Source organism: Myxine glutinosa, chromosome 1 (assembly GCF_964187855.1).
Source record: "Myxine glutinosa chromosome 1, kmMyxGlut1.1, whole genome shotgun sequence".
NCBI lineage: Eukaryota > Metazoa > Chordata > Myxini > Myxiniformes > Myxinidae > Myxine > Myxine glutinosa.
In genome coordinates this window covers 192,498,188-192,518,063 of record NC_136261.1, presented here as the reverse complement: position 1 = coordinate 192,518,063, position 19,876 = coordinate 192,498,188, and the positions used below count along the sequence as shown (strand labels likewise).

At 46.5% G+C, this 19,876-nt stretch overlaps 1 protein-coding gene across 3 annotated transcripts in view; it reads right to left on the bottom strand.

Annotated features, from left to right (window-relative positions):
- The window catches only part of HEATR5B (HEAT repeat containing 5B), a 96,470-nt gene that overhangs the window by 66,459 nt on the left and 10,135 nt on the right, over window positions 1-19,876 (bottom strand). Inside the window, exons 7-11 of one of the 3 annotated variants that reach the window (XM_078781728.1) lie at window positions 19,551-19,708; window positions 18,757-19,006; window positions 17,522-17,677; window positions 6,428-6,678; window positions 6,269-6,344 (exon numbers count right to left, since the gene is read on the bottom strand). In XM_078781728.1, coding sequence (XP_078637854.1) covers window positions 6,269-6,344; window positions 6,428-6,678; window positions 17,522-17,629 — 435 coding nt within the window. In that variant the 5' untranslated portion in view covers window positions 17,630-17,677; window positions 18,757-19,006; window positions 19,551-19,708. The remainder of the gene's footprint in view (window positions 1-6,268; window positions 6,345-6,427; window positions 6,679-17,521; window positions 17,678-18,756; window positions 19,007-19,550; window positions 19,709-19,876) is intronic. The other 2 variants (XM_078781729.1, XM_068124387.2) reach the window with 2 other exon arrangements.

The window sequence follows — 19,876 nt, the reverse complement described above, 5'->3', positions numbered from 1 at the left end:
TGCGTACTTCCATCTCATCAATTTCCGACATCCGCTTTCCGGAAGATTGTTTCCCGCGCGCGTATTTATTTTAATAATTCCTGAAACAATTTAAATTTGACGAAGACGCGATATCGCGCTCCGTTTGCCCGATTGATTATTAAATTTCTCTGCCTCGACTATAAAAATTTTGCGTTCGAACGTCGGGCGCAATGTACGCCCGACCGTGTCGATGTCTCCCCGCGGACAAAAAAATTTGTCCGACCGTGTCGATGTCTCGCCGCGGACAAAAAAATTTGTCCGACGGGTTCAAATCCTACACTCCTGACACCACTTGTCGCGTGACTACCCTTGGTGAACACCGTAGGGTAACACGGATGACCAATTGCGAGACTTTACACTCCCGAGGCGAAAACTCAATGGCGGATTCAAGCTCAACACAAAGTTAAACGCGCGGGAGGCCAGACGCAACGAGCTCCACAGCCTTATCTATTAAAATGAAACACCCAGGAAACTGCGTTCAAATATGTACAGAAAATAATATAAGGATTTATTATTGAAAAGTAATAACAGTGAAAAAACACGCGCCGGTAATACTAATAACTAAATCGGGACGTCCCCACACGACTGATATCAAACACAAAACGAGGGAGATTAATTACGAAAAGAACACGTCACGTCGTTCAAAATGTACGCGGATTCGGGCTTATCTGGTCTTTCGTCGTCTTTGTGGCTGCCGTCCAACACCGCTCCTTTCGGCCCGATCGCACACCTCGCTCCAAGTTCCACGGCCCTCTGCGTCCGCCTCCAAGCGCCACCAGGCCTCGTCGGTCCAACGGCCCACACACACCACGAGCTCCTTTGCTCCAACGGTCCACCGCAGGGCTGCACGAAGCAACCAAAACCAAGTGCCAACTGCCAACTGCAACGAGCTGTGATCACGAATGTTCAACGAACCGTGTCCTGTGCCAACTCCGACGAACTGTGCAACGAACCGTGTCCTGTGCCAACTGCCACGAACTCTGGTACGGAACTGTAACAACGAACTCTGCGACTCAACTCTCTCAACTCTGGACTCCACTCGAACTGAACTCAACTCAACTCTGGACTCCACTCGAACTCCGAAATGGCGTCCGACCGTCGCCTATATTGGTGGCCGATGACGTCACATTGGCGCGCTCCTCAGCCAATCATAGCCTCCCAACTCGCCCAGGTCACGCCCTCTGCGGCATGCGACTCCTGACATCTCCCGTCCGTGACCCCGCGGTCCTGGTGTAACACGTGCCAGCGAGGTTGGTAGGCCTTTGAGGTGCGCAGGCGAGGTTTGTAGGCCTTGGAGGTGTAAACGGTGGCGGTGTATTGTGGCGGTGTTCTTGGCCTGGTGGTGCCCATTTATTACGAAGTCAATGTCAGGGAAAGGGAATTATTTAATGTTGCACTAAGGACCTAACTAATGTTTATGTGGTTTGCAGTGCCATAAAGGACAAAGGTTTGATTACTAGGTGATACTCACAGGGGCGTTACCTTTAATCCCTCACTATTTAACACTCGAATCTCCAGGTAGATCCACACTCATACATCTTACCCCGACAACCGCCTGAACATCAATAACTTATTACATGTAGAGTCCCTGTCACGACAGCCGAATACCTACCTATTCAGATCTACCTAGCTCTAGATGTTGCATTACCAAATTCATAACAGTATTTTACAGACGTACTCACATTCTAAATGTACTGTACATACAGGGTGTTCCAAAAAGACCCGGATAACTTCGGTTATTAATATATTTGTTACCGCAAATGATAGAACAATACCCTTTGGTTTATATGATAGAGAAACTCAAAGTTTTGTGCACGCCATCAATACGCTTCAACAAGAGTTCCGTTTTTCACGTGCAGGACATCAAGGCGGTAAACGAGTTATTGCCATGTTTGGCTCAGCACGATTGCATCCACCAGTGCACACGCAGCTGTGATCCGAGAATGAAGATCCTGCAGGTTTGCCACCCTGGTGTTGTAGACAACATATTTGCCAAACCCCCCACAGAAAAAACTCAACAGGGGTTATATCTGGTGATCGTGGGGGCCAGGCGGTTGGTCCGTCTTGGCCAATTCAGCGACCTGGAAATTTTTCATTCAGGATGGCTCGAACAACTAAGGCCCAATGAGGGGGAGCACCTTCCTGTTGAAAAATGATATCGGGTTGTAGATCTTCAATCTGTGGGAAGGTGAATCCAAAATGTTCATGGAAATTGTTGAGGTCATTGTATCCTCCGCAAAGAAAAACGGACCGCCTTTTATTTTTTTATTTTTTTGTTTGTTTGTTTGTTTGTTTGTATACTGAATCGAGGCTCGTGAAAGAGCTAACATTTATTTCACAAACAAATCAACCAGACAAACAAAATATACAAAAAGAGGGAGCGGAAGACAAGATGGGGAGAGAAGGGGAAGCACACAACCACAACATTTGAGAGCAGGGAGAAGTGTGGGAGGGGGAGGGCTTGGGGGCAGGAGGCATGGGAAGGGGGGGGGGGGGTGGGAAGAGGTATAAAACACAAGGGGACCGAAATTAGCGGGGGTAGAAAAGATCAAGGTTTTGGATGGGGGAGGATAAGAGATGGTGGTGAACAGCTGTTTTAAAGACCTGGAGGGTGGAGTGGGATTGAAGAGGGTGAGGGAGTTTGTTCCAGAGGCGGGAGAAAAGAGGAATGAAGGAGTGAAGGTGAGCAGCAAGTCTTGATTTTGGCAGTTTAACCATAAGAGGGTTGCAGGCAGATCTTGTGCGACCTGTAGGAATATTTGGGGGACAGAGCCCAGAGAGAGCTGGGGGGGCAAGGCCAGAGAGGAGTCGGTAGAAGACGGAAAGACCACCAACCTGCCTGCGGTGAGTGAGTGAAAGGCCCTTGGAGTTAGCTTCATCGCGGGAGATTCCAATGATTCTGAACACTTTGGTTTCAACAGCGTGAAGACGAGCTAGGTGTGAGGCAGGATCACCAGACCAGAGGGGAGAGCAGTATTCCATAGAGCTGCGGATGAAAGCCTTGTATGTGGTGAGGAGCTCAGGTGTGCCAAGGAAGGACTTCGCACGACGGAGGATGCCCAGTCGGCGACTGGCTTTGGAGGCCAGATTTGAAATGTGGTTTTCCCAGGAAAGATCATGGCAAATAGTGAGACCCAAAAGCTTGAGTGACAGAACTTCTTGGAGAGGATTATTCAGAAAGTGGATGGGAGGGTTTTCCAGTCGGTCTTTTTGGAGAGACATCGTAAGAGTGTGAGATTTATCAGGATTGAAAGACATGTTCCATTTGTTTGCCCAGTCTGTGATTTTGTCCAGGTCTGCAGAGAGTGAGGAGGCTGCAGACTGCCGATCTGAGGGATGAGGAATGGAGCGACAGAGAGTAGAGTCATCAGCAAAGAGATAGAGAGGATTTTCAAGAGAGTCAGAGAGATCATTGATGAAGACCAGAAAAAGCACAGGGCCCAGAACACTACCTTGGGGAACTCCAGCCTGAACAGGAAGAGATGAGAGAAACCCATTCAGGGCCACACGTTGACTACGACCAGAGAGGAAGTCTGCCAGCCATGCATGGAGATTTCCATGGATACCAAAGGAGGAGAGTTTGGTGAGCAGAGCAGGGTGCCAGACCGTATCGAAGGCACGTGAAATGTCAAGGGAGACAGCTCTAATTTCCTGTTTGGCATTGAGGACCTCCATCCATTGTTGAGAAAGCAGAAGCAGCATGTCCAGAGTAGAGTGACCACAGGACTTTACATGTCCAGAGTAGTTTGACATGTCATGACTGTCATGTCACTGTCCAGTCACTGACATGTCATGTCAGTGACTGGACATGTCATGTCCAGAGTAGTTTGGACTACCGCGTATGTGTTTAATGACCACATGGGGGTTTTCACAGCCACAGATCCTCACATTGTGCTGGTTGACCTTTCCCAATACATGAAAGAAGCTTCGTCTGTGAACATGACCTTTTTCAGGTAATCTTCAACATCTGCCATGCATTTGGGTCCGTCATTTGGTTTGAGTTCCTGCAGAATCTGCACCTTATAGGTACAAAGGTTCAGATTTTCATGTAAAGTCCTGTGTGCAGTGGTGGTTGGTAGTCCCGGTTCTCTGGATGCTCGTCGGATTGATTTTCTGGGACTTTGTTAAATGATTCACACACTCGTTCAACGGCTGCTGCACTTGTGCTTGGTCAACCGGTACTTTTCTGTTTGTGACAACTTCCAGTCTCCTTAAACATCTTGTACCACTCTCCAATACTATTCCGTGATGGTGGATTCCTTCCATACCTTGTACGGAAATTACGCTGAACCTGCGTGTCAGATCTCATCTCTATGAACCAATTGAAGCTCTAAGCTTTCTCCTGTGGAGTCACCATTTGCGTTTACATTAAACCACCAGACCTAAAAATAAAGAAAATTTTATGAGTTTCTGTATCATATGAACCAAAGGGTATTGTTGTATCGTTTGGAGTACTAAATATATTAACAACCAAGGTTGCCTGGGTCTTTGTGTAACACCCTGCACTTTATAGATAGATGTACTCACATTCTAATAGTAGACACTTTATAGAGGTACTCCAGACCTCATTAGTTGATGTTTATGGCCTACGTTAGCACATTATTTGCAGGCATACAGACCCAAATGCAATAACCTCTCCTTTGTTGAGGGCAACTAATGGGATGTATAGATACAGAGCAGGATGGCAACTTGGTGCACAGGCATCTTTAGCAGCAAGATATTGGGAGTGCGTTACTTTGTGTGATATGATAGACTTTGACCCAAATTAGTCAAAAGACTCCTTAAACATATATCAGGGTAGCTTAAAAATTAAAAAGGATATGGTGCAAAATAACCTGTTCAGCGAAAGATTCGGCAGCGAGAATTGCCACCAAATTTGGCCATAAGCTGCTCCATATTATGTTTGATTTTGTTCCAACAATCTTGTGATTATAGACTTGTATTTCTAAAACACAATATTAGCACAGTTTTGGAATGAAATAAAACGTTCTCCATATAAAACCTTGCAGTATTGTTACATTCCACTCAAAAATGGAGTTTCCAGGTACAGTACATAAACATCTGAAATCGATGATAATTTTACACCTGCATGCATTGATTGGAATAATTGGGAATGCTACAAGGATGCGGATCGACTGGGTATCGTAATTGAATCTAAGGTTGTTGCCAAAGGATCCATCAATAGTTTGTTGTATAGGCACCATTACAACCACACTCTTGAAGTGCATAAACTCATGTAAGATGGACTGCAAGGCCTGAGATTCAGATCCTCCTGAAGCCACTGACTGAAGAGGAAAATAACTGAGCATTCAACTCCAGTAAATGACATCAGGATGGCATATCCTCCAGCTTCAGTCCATTAATTTTAGCATCAGATTTTTCACCATCTTGATGTCTTAACATTTGCTCTTTTGAGTTTGTGCTTAGACATTGCCCAACGTCTGCTTGTTTTCATCAAAGCAACCTGCGAGTCTGATTTGGAGCTGCATCTTTCAAACACTTTGATTTATGGTGGCCTAGTACCTCTCCGATGACAGAATAAGCTACGCAAGATATCTTGGCTCAAAATGGTCACTCTACCACACAACTCAGAGTCAATGTAACAAAACAATTTCAGTTAAAGGACTGTAGGTGGTACAGTTTTGATCATTCTCATTGGCAGCATGTGATTAAGGGATGTAAGGGATTGAAGAAGATTAAGGGATTGAACACACACACACACACACACACACACACACACACACACACACACACACACACACACACACACACACACACACACACACACACACACACACACACACACACACACACAGCCAACTTCATGCTCATGTACGACCTGATGGTTCCATCGAGCGTGAACATAGAAAACAAAGCATTGTGTCTGGACATTGTACTCAGGAACGAAAAGGAAAATACATCATTGATGATTCAGATATCAGTACCCAGCGACTTGGGCCTAAACAACACAGAAATCAAGAAAATGACCAAATACCAGGATCTCAAAAATGAGGTCAAGAGATCTTGGAAGCTGAAGAGCAGCAAAGTTATACCAGTGATTAATTGGAGGAACAGGAATGGTGAAGAAGAACCTCACTGAGATTTAAAAAAACCATCCCCGGGAATATTACCACAAATGAACTACAACTGGAGGCAATCCGGGGTTCGGTGACGATCCTGAAAAGAGACCTTGGAGCAAAACTCTGAAAAAGTTGAACAGCTTGGTCCATGAACAGTGATCCCTTACCGAAGAGGAGGATACTTTAGGTCCTGGGAGGACTCCGTTCCATCTCCTGAAAACCGCAAATGGAGATAACAACCAACTACACACACACACACCCTTTTAGTAATAGATGTACAACTTAATGAGGGAATGTGGAAAGTAACAGATGCTTGCAGGTCTTACCTTGCCCCAGGTGTGTGGTATGCCGAGTGGGCATTGTTGAACACCTCCCAGTAATGCGGCAATGGCACAGCTGAATCCAGTGACTGCGTCGGGTGAGGCACGAAGAGCATCAAGGCGCTCTGAGCAGCTGCTGAGAAGGGGCACAAGCTGGGCTGGCAATGCCACAGCGAGCGACCGGAGGCACCAGGCTGCAGCCAGACGTGCCGATGCACTGGGGTGTACCAATACGGACAATAGAGTCTCCAGCACACCTAGCAAGTACATCAGCACAACATAAACATTTGCATATTTCTTTTCAAAGTAGAATACAGTAGCTGATATAAAAAGTAAAATTTAGAGAAAATTGTTCAGATTTTTAAAAAACCACTTCCTCAGGCAACATAATTCACTTTTTAGGAAATAAACATAATGTCAGCTCAAAAGCAAATCATTAAAAAAGAACTTTTAAAACAAAAGATGAAAATATCTTCATTACCTTCCCAAGTGTAACAATTTTGGAGTAGATATAAACTTCCAGCACAGAGCGAAAAAAAAAGTCACGAAATTTTTTTGTCTTTTGATTGTTTGGAACGTTTTTTTTCTTCAAAATTAAAAACACTTGCTGATGGATGTCCAACACTATCTATATTATAAGCGTGAAAGGTTGTCTGTTTGTTTGTTTGTTTGCTTGTTCTGAAACAGCGTCGCCATTTCTCAACGGATCTTCAGCAAATTTGGCATTGGGGTCCCTATGCACCACAGAATCACTGATGAACCAAAAAATTCTACCGTCTCCCCCCCCCCCCCCCCGGGGAACAAATTTGCCATTTCTCAACGGATCTTCACAAAATTTGGCACGGGTTTCCCTATGCACCACAGAATCACTGATGAACCAAAACATTCCACCGCCCCCCACCCCCCCTTCGCCACTACTCTCAGAGTGAAACAACAAGAAATTGTCATTGACAACCAGTGGGTGGTGCCCTTCAACCCTCTCCTTTCACGCATCTTCAAATCACACATCAATGTTGAGGCATGCTACTCAGTCAAGTCTATCAAGTATGTCTTGAAGTACGTCAACAAAGGTACTGATCAGGCAGTCTTTGGTCTGCAGAGAGAGGAAACCAAAAATGATGAGGTATCAGCATATCAGATGGGTCGTTACATCAGCCGTAATGAGGCTGTGTGGCGTATTCTCAACTTTCCCATTCATGAACGCCACCCCAATGTTATGCATCTTGAGATCCATTTTGGAAAATGGGGAAAGAGTTTACTTCACAGAAGAAACCGCGCTGCAGCGAGCCCAGCAGCCACCTCGGACCAAACTAACTGCATTCTTTGATTTGTGCAAACAGGATTCCTTTGCTAGAAGTCTTCTCTACTGTGAAGTGCCCAGATATTACACCTGGCAAGAAGGGAAAAAGGCATTTCAGCCAAGAAAGCAAGGTGCAACAATCCCTGGACACCCTCACATCAGATCCAGTCAAGTGTTAGGTCGTGTCTACAACACTGTTCATCCCAGAAACTCTGAGTGCTTTTATCTCAGACTCCTCCTGCACAACATTCATGGTCCAACCTCATTCCAGGATCTCAAGACAGTTGCTGGATAGGTCTGTGCAACATACCGTGAAGCTTGCCTGAGAAGAGGTCTCTTGGAAGATGATGCACACTGGAACAGTACCTTGGAAGAGGCTGCAGTCTCGCATTCTCCGAGCAAGATGAGGAGCCTCTTTGCTATCATTATCTGTGCCTGTTCACCATCCAATCCTAAGCAACTTTGGCATAATCACCAGGACAGCATGACAAAAGAGATACTGTATCAAGCACAACAAGAGTCAAAAAACCCAAACCTGCAGTTTACCTCTGCCATGTACAACCAAGCACTGGTACTCATTGAAAATACTGTACAGTCCATGGCTGGCAAGGATCTTCAACAGTGTGGACTGCCTGCTCCTGTACGAACTGAACCTGCAACTCTCAGTCGAGAGATGCTTCAGGCAACCACCTATGACATTCAACAGCTGCAACAGTATGTCCACCAAAATGAACCACTCTTGGTTCCAGATCAAAAAGAAGCTTATACAAGGATCAAACAATTGTTGACATCTGACTCGGGTGGAATTGTTTTCCTTGATGCCCCTGGTGGAACAGGCAAAACGTTTTTGATCAACGTAATTTTGGCACAGGTTCGTTCACTACAGCAGATTGCTATGGCAGTGGCCTGATCTGGAATTGCTGCAACTTTGCTCACAGGTGGCAGGACTGCTCATTCTGCCTTTAAGCTGCCACTCAACCTGGCCCACAATGAGAGTCCTGTGTGCAATATTGGCAAAGGATCTGGACAGGCACAGGTTCTAAAGCAGGCCAAGCTGATAGTATGGGATGAGTGCACAATGTCTCACAGACTTGCATTTGAGGCTCTCGATCGCACCTTACAGGATCTCAGAGGTAACACTAAAATCATGGGTGGAGTCACACTCTTGCTTTCTGGAGATTTCAGGCAAACTCTACCAGTCATTCCAAAGGGTACACCTGCTGATGAGTTGAGAGCATGCCTCAAAGAATCCTATATTTGGAGACGAGTGGAAAAACTCCATCTTTCTACCAACATGAGAGTTGCACTTAATAGAGATGTCTCAGCAGGCCAGTTTCCAAAGGTTTTGCTTCAACTGGGCAATGGTCAGCTACCAGTAGACACTGAGACTGGAGATGTCACAATACCCCCAAATTGTGGAACAATCATCAACACATCTGAAGAAATGCTATTAAAGGTTTATCCTAGCCTCTCACAGAATTATAAAAACCATGAGTGGCTTTGTGAACGTGCCATCCTTGCTCCCAAAAATTACATTGTGCAGGATATTAATGCCACCATCATTCAACAGCTACCAGACCAATCCACATGGTACAAGTCAGTTGACACTGTAGTTGATCTTGACGATGCTGTCAACTATCCAACAGAGTTTCCAAACTCTCTTCAGCTCACTGGCGTTCCACCTCACAATCTGCAACTGAAAGTGGGAGCCCCCATTATGTTGCTACGAAATTTGGATGCACCAAAACTCTGTAACGGTACAAGACTCGCTGTCAAAACTCTTATGCCCCATGTGATCGAAGCCACCATTATGACTGGTTGTGCCAAGGGAGAGGATGTTTTTATTACACGGATTCCCATCATCCCAACAGATATGCCATTTCAGTTCAAGCGCCTTCAGTTTCCAGTGAGACTATCTTTTGCGATGACCATCAACAAGTCTCAGGGACAGTCTCTCAAGGTTGCTGGAGTTGAACTGACAAGTCCATGTTTCTCTCATGGTCAACTCTACGTTGCATGCTCACGTGTTGGGGCAAGCACACATCTTTTCATCAGAGCACCAAACGGCAGAACAAGAAATGTTGTCTACCCCAGAGCTCATGCTGACTAAAACACATGTCTGTTAATATTTTACCTAGGCAGCGCTGGTGGCCCAGTGGATCATGTGCTTGCTTGCCACGCAGACGATCCGCATTCCAATCCCAGCAGCGGCAAAAATTTGTGAAGCCACCAAACGTGGCCCGTTCTGAGATATAGTCCCTAAATGGATTGAACTTGGACCTAAATCACCAACTCACTCACTCTTTTTTAACTTAAATGACTTAACTTATAGCAAGTTCTTATGTTATGTACATATAATTGCATACAACATGAACTACATAACAACTTGCTATAAGTCAAGTCATTTACTTTCTACATATTTGGAACCCGGGCAACGCCGGGTACCTTTGCTAGTCTAGTATATTCCAATCGGCCTCTCCAGATCCTAATCCATTGCTTGGCAATTTCAATATGCGACGATGATGCAACAGTTTCCCCTTCAGCAACCTTCGTGGTTTTGTGCAGTTGAGGTTTCATCAAGGAGAGACTTGGGATGTTTTTTCACATTTCCTTTGTCATCTCTGCACCGCAACATGCAAGCCCTATCTCACAATGTTCATTCTGGCAGGGAATCAGAGGCCGTGGCTGTTGCACAGTTACAATTTCTTTGTGAAGTGTAACTGAGTTACACTGCTTCATTTTCCTTTCTCTTCCACCTTTTTCTTTCCTATTACTCCTTCAACTTGTGTGTATTGGTTATATACCGATTAAACATTTGCTTGTAGTTGTATCATGACGATTTCACTTTTCGTTGCCATGCCCCTCACCTTGCACACCAGCCCCTTTGTTTTATTGCACTCGCTTTAATTTATCATTTATTCCTTTTGTTTGCAAAATTAAAAACTTACATTAATTTGTTATTATTAAAAAATATATATTATTCAAAATATAATTATTATTATAATTTATATTATTATATTTATTATTATTATATTATTATTATTATATATTAATAATATCATTATATTATGATTTTTTTAATTATTATTTATTATAATTACCCACCCTACGGGCAGGGCTTCAATTGGGAGGCCCAAATGAAAAGGCAAAATATCAGAAATTGAAGGCTTTTTTTATTTTAAATGATTCATATAACCATCCGTTGAATCATATCACACGCAAATCATCAAAATCTAAACAGTACATGGCGCCCATTTTGTAAAATGATTGAATTCTGCAAAACGGAAGCGGCCGCTACACTTCTTTCTCAATCGCACGTTTATGTGTGAAGAGTGCGCGCCGAATCTGTAACACGGAAGCCGCTGCTACACCTGTTTCTCAGTCACTTTGCACATGCTGCCGTGTTACTTCGGAGCCGCACATTTATAAAGTGCGTATCAAAAAAAAGGTAATCCGAATTCAAGGGGTTAATATGCAAAGGTTATTAATTTTGACAATTTACATGTAGTTTACCAATTAAGAGGAGATCCTCAGCTTTCCATTGATACCTTCCATGCATCATTGCTGTCACACATGACTGAGTACATGTTCATTGAAAATGACAAGTTCAAATGGCATTTTTACAAGTTTGGCTAATCGATGCAAGTCAGGATAATTGGTGCAAAATGAACATCAGATGTGAACTTTTCTCAGGAATGATTGGCCTTTATGCACCCACACCTTCAACATGTCCACCTCCCCTTTCAACACAAAGCTCACAGCAGCGGTGCATGCCCTGAACTGCTCGTCTCACCATAGCCGGGTCATTGCGCAAAGCATCCACTTCATGTCGAATACGGCCCTGCAATTCGTCAAGATCACGGGGAGGAGTTATGAACACCTTGTTCTTTAAATGTCCCCAAAGGAAATAATCACATGGTGTGAGGTCAGGTGATCTTGGCGGCCATTCCACTGCATGGTTGAGGGCGATGACTCGGTCTCCGAAGAGTTCCCTCAGTCGATCTCGGACAGTGATAAGACGATGTGCTGGGGTGCAGTCTTGGGCCCACCAGAGATATCTGAAGACACCACGAACCTGTCGCTCAAAGTTCTCCTCCAGCTGCGGTAAAACGTCATCATTGATCATCTGCAGATACCTGTTACCATTGACATTCTTTTGAAAGAAAAATGGTCCGATCACCTGACCACTTCCACAAAGTCCCAACCAAACAGTCCACTTTTGTCGATTCATGTTGGTGTCAAAATTAAATTCCGGGGGTTGTCCTGTCGGTACATATTCAAGAACATTATGGGTATTGACCTTGCCGTCCATGGTGAAAGCAGCTTCGTCGCCGATAACGAGATACCGCAGGAAATTGACATCTGCTTCGCAACGTGCTATCAACCATCTGGCAAGCACCAGCCTCCTGGCAAAATCCCCTGGGGTAAGTTGATGCCGGATGTGAATCCGATATGAATATTGGTGGAGGTCCAGTCTTGTGATTCGGTTGAATGTTGCCAAAGGCAATCCCGTCCCATTTCGTCTTGCGCTGGTATCCATAGGATGCTCCAAAACTTGCTGCCTTACTGCTGCAATGTTCATTTCCGATCGCCCAGTGCGCCTCCTACCAGAATTCCCCTTGTTGCGGTTGAGGCTAATGCCATGCTCTTGGTATTTTCTAACATTCGCCCAGATGGTTTTGGCTGCTGGAGGCTCCCGTTATGGGAAACGTTCCCTGAACGCATCACGAGTTCGCTGCAAACTTCCAGTTTGGTGAAAGGTTGTAACCACAAAAGTCCGCTGTTCAGTCGTAAGTTGAACCATCTTTTCAATGACTCAGACTGTCTCTAAACCCATACACTGTAGGCCCATCTTAAAGGATGTACAAAGTTGTACAAAGGATGACGCAACCGACGATTACCAGACCAGCTTAACAATTTCACATAATCAACTTGGCAGTCGACAAGTAATGCATCCATTTAAAAACCGTCTTGCACCGATTAGCCAAACTTGTTAAAATGCGATTTGAACTTGTCATTTTCAATGAACATGTACTCCGTCATGTGTGACAGCAATGATGCATGAAAGGCATCAATGGAAAGCTGAGGATCTCCTCATAATTGGTAAACCACATGTAAATTGTCAAACTAAATAACCTTTGCATATTAACCCCTTGAATTCGGATTACCTTTTTTTTTGATACGCACTGTATAGGAAGAGTTCGTTAGGAGTCGATCTACTCTCTCCTGGTACGTAGAATTTCAACAAAAGCCACATCACTGTTCATATCGGTAAATATTATTCCATCGTGTTTGGAAAAACTGGAAAATTGGAAAATTGGAAAAATTGGAAAAACAATATAGTGTAGGAGTTGCGGATGGCGAGAGGGCGAGACACTTCTCAGCTTGTTCAAAGCTCCTTTATTCCAACAGAACTAACTCGCGACCGGAACTCATGCATCTTTTATAACACAAAATCACTCTCAAGGGGGCGTGGCTCCAACAACCGAGCGCACGCCACGCCCATACCATCAATAGCCCCACTGGTCCCGTGCCTGTGGATTATGTCCCAATGGGGTAACCCCCACATGCGCCCCCCCAGAATTCACTCGCACAGGCAATGTCAGTTTTCGGGGGGCCTCAACCACCCGGCCGAAACGACTGATGACCCGAGCAGGGACTGTTAGCTTGGAGGTGGGCGGGCCAACCGGGGACTTACCCGACGAGGGACGGCCCCGCCATGAGGGTTGAGCCGACCGAGGGGGCTGGTCTAGGTCCAAGTGAGCCGGCTTGAGGCGGTCCACCGAAAGGTCCGGTTTGCCGCCGATGTCGACCACGAAGGACTTGTCCCCGGCCTCCAGAACGTGGCAAGGCCAGTCGTAAGGCGGCCGAAGCGGCCCCCGGTGTGCGTCATGGCGAACAAAGACGTACTCCGCTGTACAGAGATCCGGCGGGACGTGGACCTGAGGCAAACCATGTTGAGATGTGGGCACTGGTGCAAACATCTTGGCATTCTCCCAGAGAACCGACCGCTGACGGGCAGCGGACCAGGGGCTTGTGGCGTCAGGCATGAACTCCCCGGGAACCCGCAGCGGCTGGCCATAGACGAGCTCCGCGGATGAGGACTGGATGTCTTCCTTAGGGGCTGTCCTGAGGCCCAACATGACCCACGGGAGTCTGTCGGCCCAACTGTCATCCCGGAGGCTGGCCCTGAGAGCAGCTTTCATGGAGCGATGGAACCTCTCACACAATCCATTAGCCTGGGGATGATATGCAGTGGTGCGATGGAGCTTTACCCCCAACCCCTGGGCGACAGCACCTTAGAGCTCTGAAGTGAACTGGGGCCCCCTGTCTGAAGAGAGGTCCGAGGGGGCGCCAAAACGGGCAACCCAAGTGCCGATGTACGCCCGGGCCACATCGGCGGACGTTGTAGATGTGAGCGGGACGGCCTCTGGCCACCTGGTGGTCCTATCGACCATCGTGAGGAGGTGGGTGAATCCCCGCGAGGGGGGGAGGGGCCCTACCAGGTCCACGTTAACATGGTCAAACCGTCGCTCGGGCACTGTGAATGGCGCCAATGGGGCCTGGGTATGGCGATGCACCTTCGAGCGTTGGCACTCGACGCAGGTGTTGGCCCAGTCGCGTACATCCTTCCTGAGCCCGTGCCAAACGAACTTCGCCACCACCAAATTTTGCGACGCCTTCCTGCCCGGGTGAGAAAGACCGTGGACGGCATCGAACACCAGCCGTCTCCAGCTGGTGGGTACGACGGGGCGAGGCTGTCCCAAAGATACGTCGCACAGTAGCGTAGCGCCCGTTTCCTTGAATGGCACATCAGACAGTCGAAGCCCCGTGACTGCCGCCCTGCAGGCCTGGACATCCGGGTCGGAGATCTGATCGGCCGCTATGCGGGCATAGTCGGTGCCAAGGTGAACCGCGCCAGCTATGGACTGGGGGAGACAATCGGCGACCGTATTATCCTTCCCAGCCTCCACTTTAGACGGCAGTGGGACGGCCCCCTCCCTCGTGATGCGGTGGCCGAGAAAGTCAATTGAGGCCACCCCAAATAAGCACTTGGCCGGGTTAATGATCAGGCCGTGCTGACTGAGGCGTTCAAAGAGCGCTCGGAGGTGAAGCATGTGCTCCGTCCTGGAAGCGCTGGCGATAAGAATATCGTCCAGGTAGACGAACAGAAACGGCAAATCCCGCAACACGCTGTCCATCAGGCGCTGGAAAGCCTGGGCCGCGTTCTTGAGCCCAAAAGGCATACGGAGGAATTTGAAAAGCCCGAACGGTGTAATCACCGCGGTCTTAGGAACGTCCTGCGGCCGGACGGGGACCTGGTGGTAACCACGAACGAGGTCCACCTTAGAAAAAAAAACTTTACTGGCCAAGCGGGCAGAAAAATCCTGGATGTGCGGAATTGGGTAGCGGTCGGGCGTAGTGGCGTCGTTAAGGCAGCGATAATCCCCGCATGGGCGCCAACCGCCACCCGGCTTCGGCGCAATGTGGAGACGTGAGGCCCACGGGCTGTCAGACCGTCGCACGATGCCAAGACGCTCCAACATGTCGAACTCCGCCTTTGCGATAGCGAGTTTCGCCGGGTCGAGGCGTCGAGCCTGGGCGTAGACAGGCGGGCCGGTGGTCGGAATGTGATGTTCCACCCCGTGCTTGACGGCAATGGCCGAAAAGGTGGGCCATGTAAGGGCCGGGAACTCGGTGAGGAGGCGGGCAAACTCATCAGAGGTGGAGAGCGTGCACGCAAGCCTTGTCGAGGTGGACCCGCTCAGCGAGCATGGAAGTGAACTGAATGTCTCCGCATTAATGAGGCGCCGATTTTTAACATCCACCAATAGGCCGCTGGTGCAGAGGAAATCAGTGCCCAGCAAGGGGATGGACACCCTCGCCGTGACAAAATCCCATGTAAACCGCTGCCCGCCAAAGCACAGTGCCACGCCGCCACGGTCCGTTTGCCAAAAGTCTGAATAGCACTGCCGTTGGCGGCTTCCAGGGCGGGGCCGTGACTCCCGGCCTCCCAGTCCGATGCCGACACAGGTAGAACACTCACCTGGGCCCCTGTGTCGCCAAGGACACGACGTCCGGAGTCGGTGTCCGAAATGAACAACAAACTGCCCAAACGGCCGACGCTCATGGCAGTTAACGAGCGCCGGCCACCCCATTTCCCGACTCGCTGAAGCTGCAGAGTGGCCGGCATGCCTTGGCCTTGGGCCCAATCCTTGCGTGGTAAAAGCACAAGCCTGGGGCCTTCCGCCACTGGGCCGTATTGGCGGCCGCGACGGTGTCCGCCAGCGGCGTAGGCTCGACGGGGCCAGGGTCCCATGCAGCTGCACTACATTGCTGTCTTGTTTGCGGACTTGCCTTGTCTGCGGAGAAAAACTTGTCTGCTTCCCTGGCCAGGGCGCGGAAATCCTTAACAGACGAGTTGGCCAAGGCTGTCCGTACCTGGCCTGGCAGCTGTTGCAGGAACAGTTCTTTGAAGAGGAAACATGGTCGGTGGCTGCTCAGGAGAGACAACATGTGGTCCATAAGCTCCGACGGCTTGGAGTGGCCCAGCCCGGGTAGAGAAAGTAGCTGGCGGGCGCGCTCGGCCTCAGTGAGCTCGAAGGTTATGAGCAGCAGCACCTTTAGCGTCTCATACTTGCGGCCCTTCGGAGGATCCTGGAGAAGGCTCACCACTCTGGTCACAGTGGAGCCGCTGAGCGCAGACACGACATAATAATACTTCGTGTCGTCAGCAGAAATGCTCCGAATGGCGAATTGGGCCTCAGCTTGTGCGAACCAAACGGCAGCTTGTCGTTCCCAAAACTCCGGCAGTTTAATCGAAACTGCGCTTGTCTCCATGTTCGTTTGAAGCTCCGAAAACATTCGAGAGCAAGACGGGGTCACCAATGTAGGAGTTGCGGATGACGAGAGGGCGAGACACTTCTCAGCTTGTTCAAAGCTCCTTTATTCCAACAGAACTAACTCGCGACCGGAACTCATGCATCTTTTATAACACAAAATCACTCTTAAGGGGGCGTGGCTCCAACAACCGAGCGTACGCCACGCCCATACCATCAATAGCCCCACTGGTCCTGTGCCTGTGGATTGTGTCTCAATGGGGTAACCCCCACAATAGTCTATTTTACTCCAGGGAGTCCTAGGATTACCCACCCAAAATATCGTTGCGATCGGTTCAGCCGTTTTTGCGATACCTTCGAACGGACAGACAGACGGCCTGACGGACATTTGGTGAATTATAGTAAGATTATATTATAATTATATATTATTATTTTTTTTATTTTTTTTTACTTTATTTATTATTATTATTTATTATTAAAAATTTATTACTATTATTATTATACAAAATGTATTATTATTAAATTATACAAAGTATACAAAAAGTATACAAATTAATATTATACAAAAGTTTTATTTTGTTTGCTATACCATAAGAATTTTTTTTATTAATGACCCAAAAATTTATCAAACAATTAGGGTCTGTTACAGATGATCAGATGTTGTTTGTGGTTCCAAATAAAGCACGTGTCATTATATGACAACTGCCAGTGAGAATCACGAGTCATTTTACACACACCCCTTTCACAAGCTGTGACATCATGGGTCATACACAGTGAGTCTAAAGTATATGTAATGGCCAATGAAGGCAGAACTATGCTATGCATCGTTGATAATCAGAAATAATTTCTGAATTGAGACTGAATAAATCATTGAGATTGAGACCATTAAGACCATTGAGACCAAAGAAATAAAGCAAAAGTAAACTGAACAAACTAAACCATAAAGAGAAAGCACCACACCATTGTGTGGATCCTGCACCAGTGGAGCGGCACTGGTGCTGAGACTGTGCAGAAGGCAGCCGAGCTCACGAAGTGCACAGACCAACACGTGTTGAGAAGCAGAGACATCAGTGGTACCTACGCGAGCATCTGTGTTACTATCACTCACTGCGGCATCTGCACACAGCACCCAAACTCATTAATTAAATCCATGCATGGCACTTGTTTAAAAGCATACACTGCATATCTTCATCCTACATGTTGACTTGCATTGCAAATAAAGGTCATTTATGTGGAAATCAAGAATTCATGAATGAAACGGGAAATAGAGTACACAAGTTCCTGTAATCGGTGACTGATGGGGCAATAGTACCAATAGCTTTTCATTTTTGAGTTTTAGTTACGTTGATTTCAGGCCAAAAAGGACATGAAGGAAGGGTACTGGTAATGGAAAGGGTGAGAAAAGAAGATGAGGAAATAAAGGTGGAAAACAAATGCGTGTCATCGAGATAGTGCGATATGTGATAGCTTAGCGCTACTGGGGTGGTATCTGGTTCCCAGGAATGCTTCTGGCGAGCACAAACAAGCATTCACCATGAAGAACTAATGAAGGGGAGTGGGAGGAATCAGAAGAAGTGAATATAGGGGTGGTTTTAATTTGTTTAAGGAGGATTATGGTAATCAAGGAAAAGGGAGCACAGATAGGGAGGGGGGAGAGAGGAAGAGAGGGAGAGAGAGAGAAAATGGCTAAGATATGAAAAGCACCAGCAAAGGGCTAAATAAGCCAAAGAAAATTGGAATAGTGCAAGGCTGCACAGATAAAGATGACAAATATGAGGACCGTGGAAATTAAGGATTGTTGTATGAGGACCGTGGAAATGAAGGCATTAAACAAAGAAACACACAAAAAACTTCCGGTATCGGGTTTGTGTGCATTTGATTTTTATCGTGCAGTTCCTCCTTCTGGTTCATCGAAGCTACGTTTTCCAGACTAGATCCATTTTGGTATTTGGTTTGACATACTAATCTCATTGATTAGAGATGGTGTTGCTCATGTTGTGCTGAAGTAGTATACGAAAGAGTGTCACATGTCCTTCAAAGCTTAGAAATTTGTAAGTTGGTCTCTTTTCAGATGAAGACATAACGATTACAAAACTTTTCCAAGGGTAGGTATTTCTGCATGATATCAGTGACCTTTACCTACAGCTGTGCAACATGCAACAACCAACCAAACCAAATGGCATTGATAAACCTACCGACAGCCTTCATTTGCTTGCCAATGGCATGGCAGATCTCAAGTGCAGCAGCCACCTGCGCCTTCTCTCCAAGAAGGGCACCGGCGGTGGCGTGTAGCACAAAAGAGACACAGCGACGGGAGTACACTGCCTCAACATGTGTGGGTGCAGCACGAGGTTGAGCAACCAGTTCAAGCACATGGGATAGAAATGGAGGAAAGTGTCGCTCCAACCAGGTACCTCCCAGAGTCGACACAAAAACTACGTACGCCTAAAAAATATGGAGGAATATTAGAATACAAGAGAATGCAGAAAAGATCCCATGAAGCTCTTTCTACGTATTATAAATATCAGTAATAGTGTATTACTGATATTTATGTGTACCTCATATTACTAGTGTAATAGTAATAGTGTACCTCATATCTGTGTTGATGTGCTCCATTTTTATTTGTCAGCAAGACATTTTTGTTTTTTTTTGTTTTGTAAGTTCAAAAACGAGAGAAAGGGTCCATAACTCAAATAATCAAAATGTCTAAAATTGCTCAATGGATGTGACAGATAACATTGATGGTGGATGCCCAATGCAGTTTAACCAAGTAGTGGGTGAGAGAGCAGGCAGCAATGGAATTAAAGCATATGGAGCAAACAAGGAGGTAAGAAAAAGAGGCAAAGATAAATTATTGTGAGGTGAATAAATGAAAAAAAGGAGAGAGAAAAAAACAATCAAAGAAAAGAGAAGAGAGAACACCAAAATGAGAACACAGAATATTTGAAAAAAGTAGATATTGGCACATCTGCGACTACTAGTATTGCACCTGGGTGACTCCAACTCGAACGTCACGGTTGATGGTGGTGCCCCCTTTTAACATCTCCCCTCCACTTCGCAGAAAGCCTGATCCACCACGAAGAAAGCCTAAGGCCAACAGCTCGAGTGCTTCATCCACACTTACACGACGCATATTTGGACGCATCACTGGAAATGCAAATGGAGACATATTATGAAAGAGAGCGTTAAGAAAAATCACAACATCAATTATGTACAAGAACACTCGTGCTTATAATGACTCCCAAAATCAACTTTGCTTTAGAAAACACTTTAAAATTGTTCAAATTGAACCTCAAAAAGATATGTAGTCACATT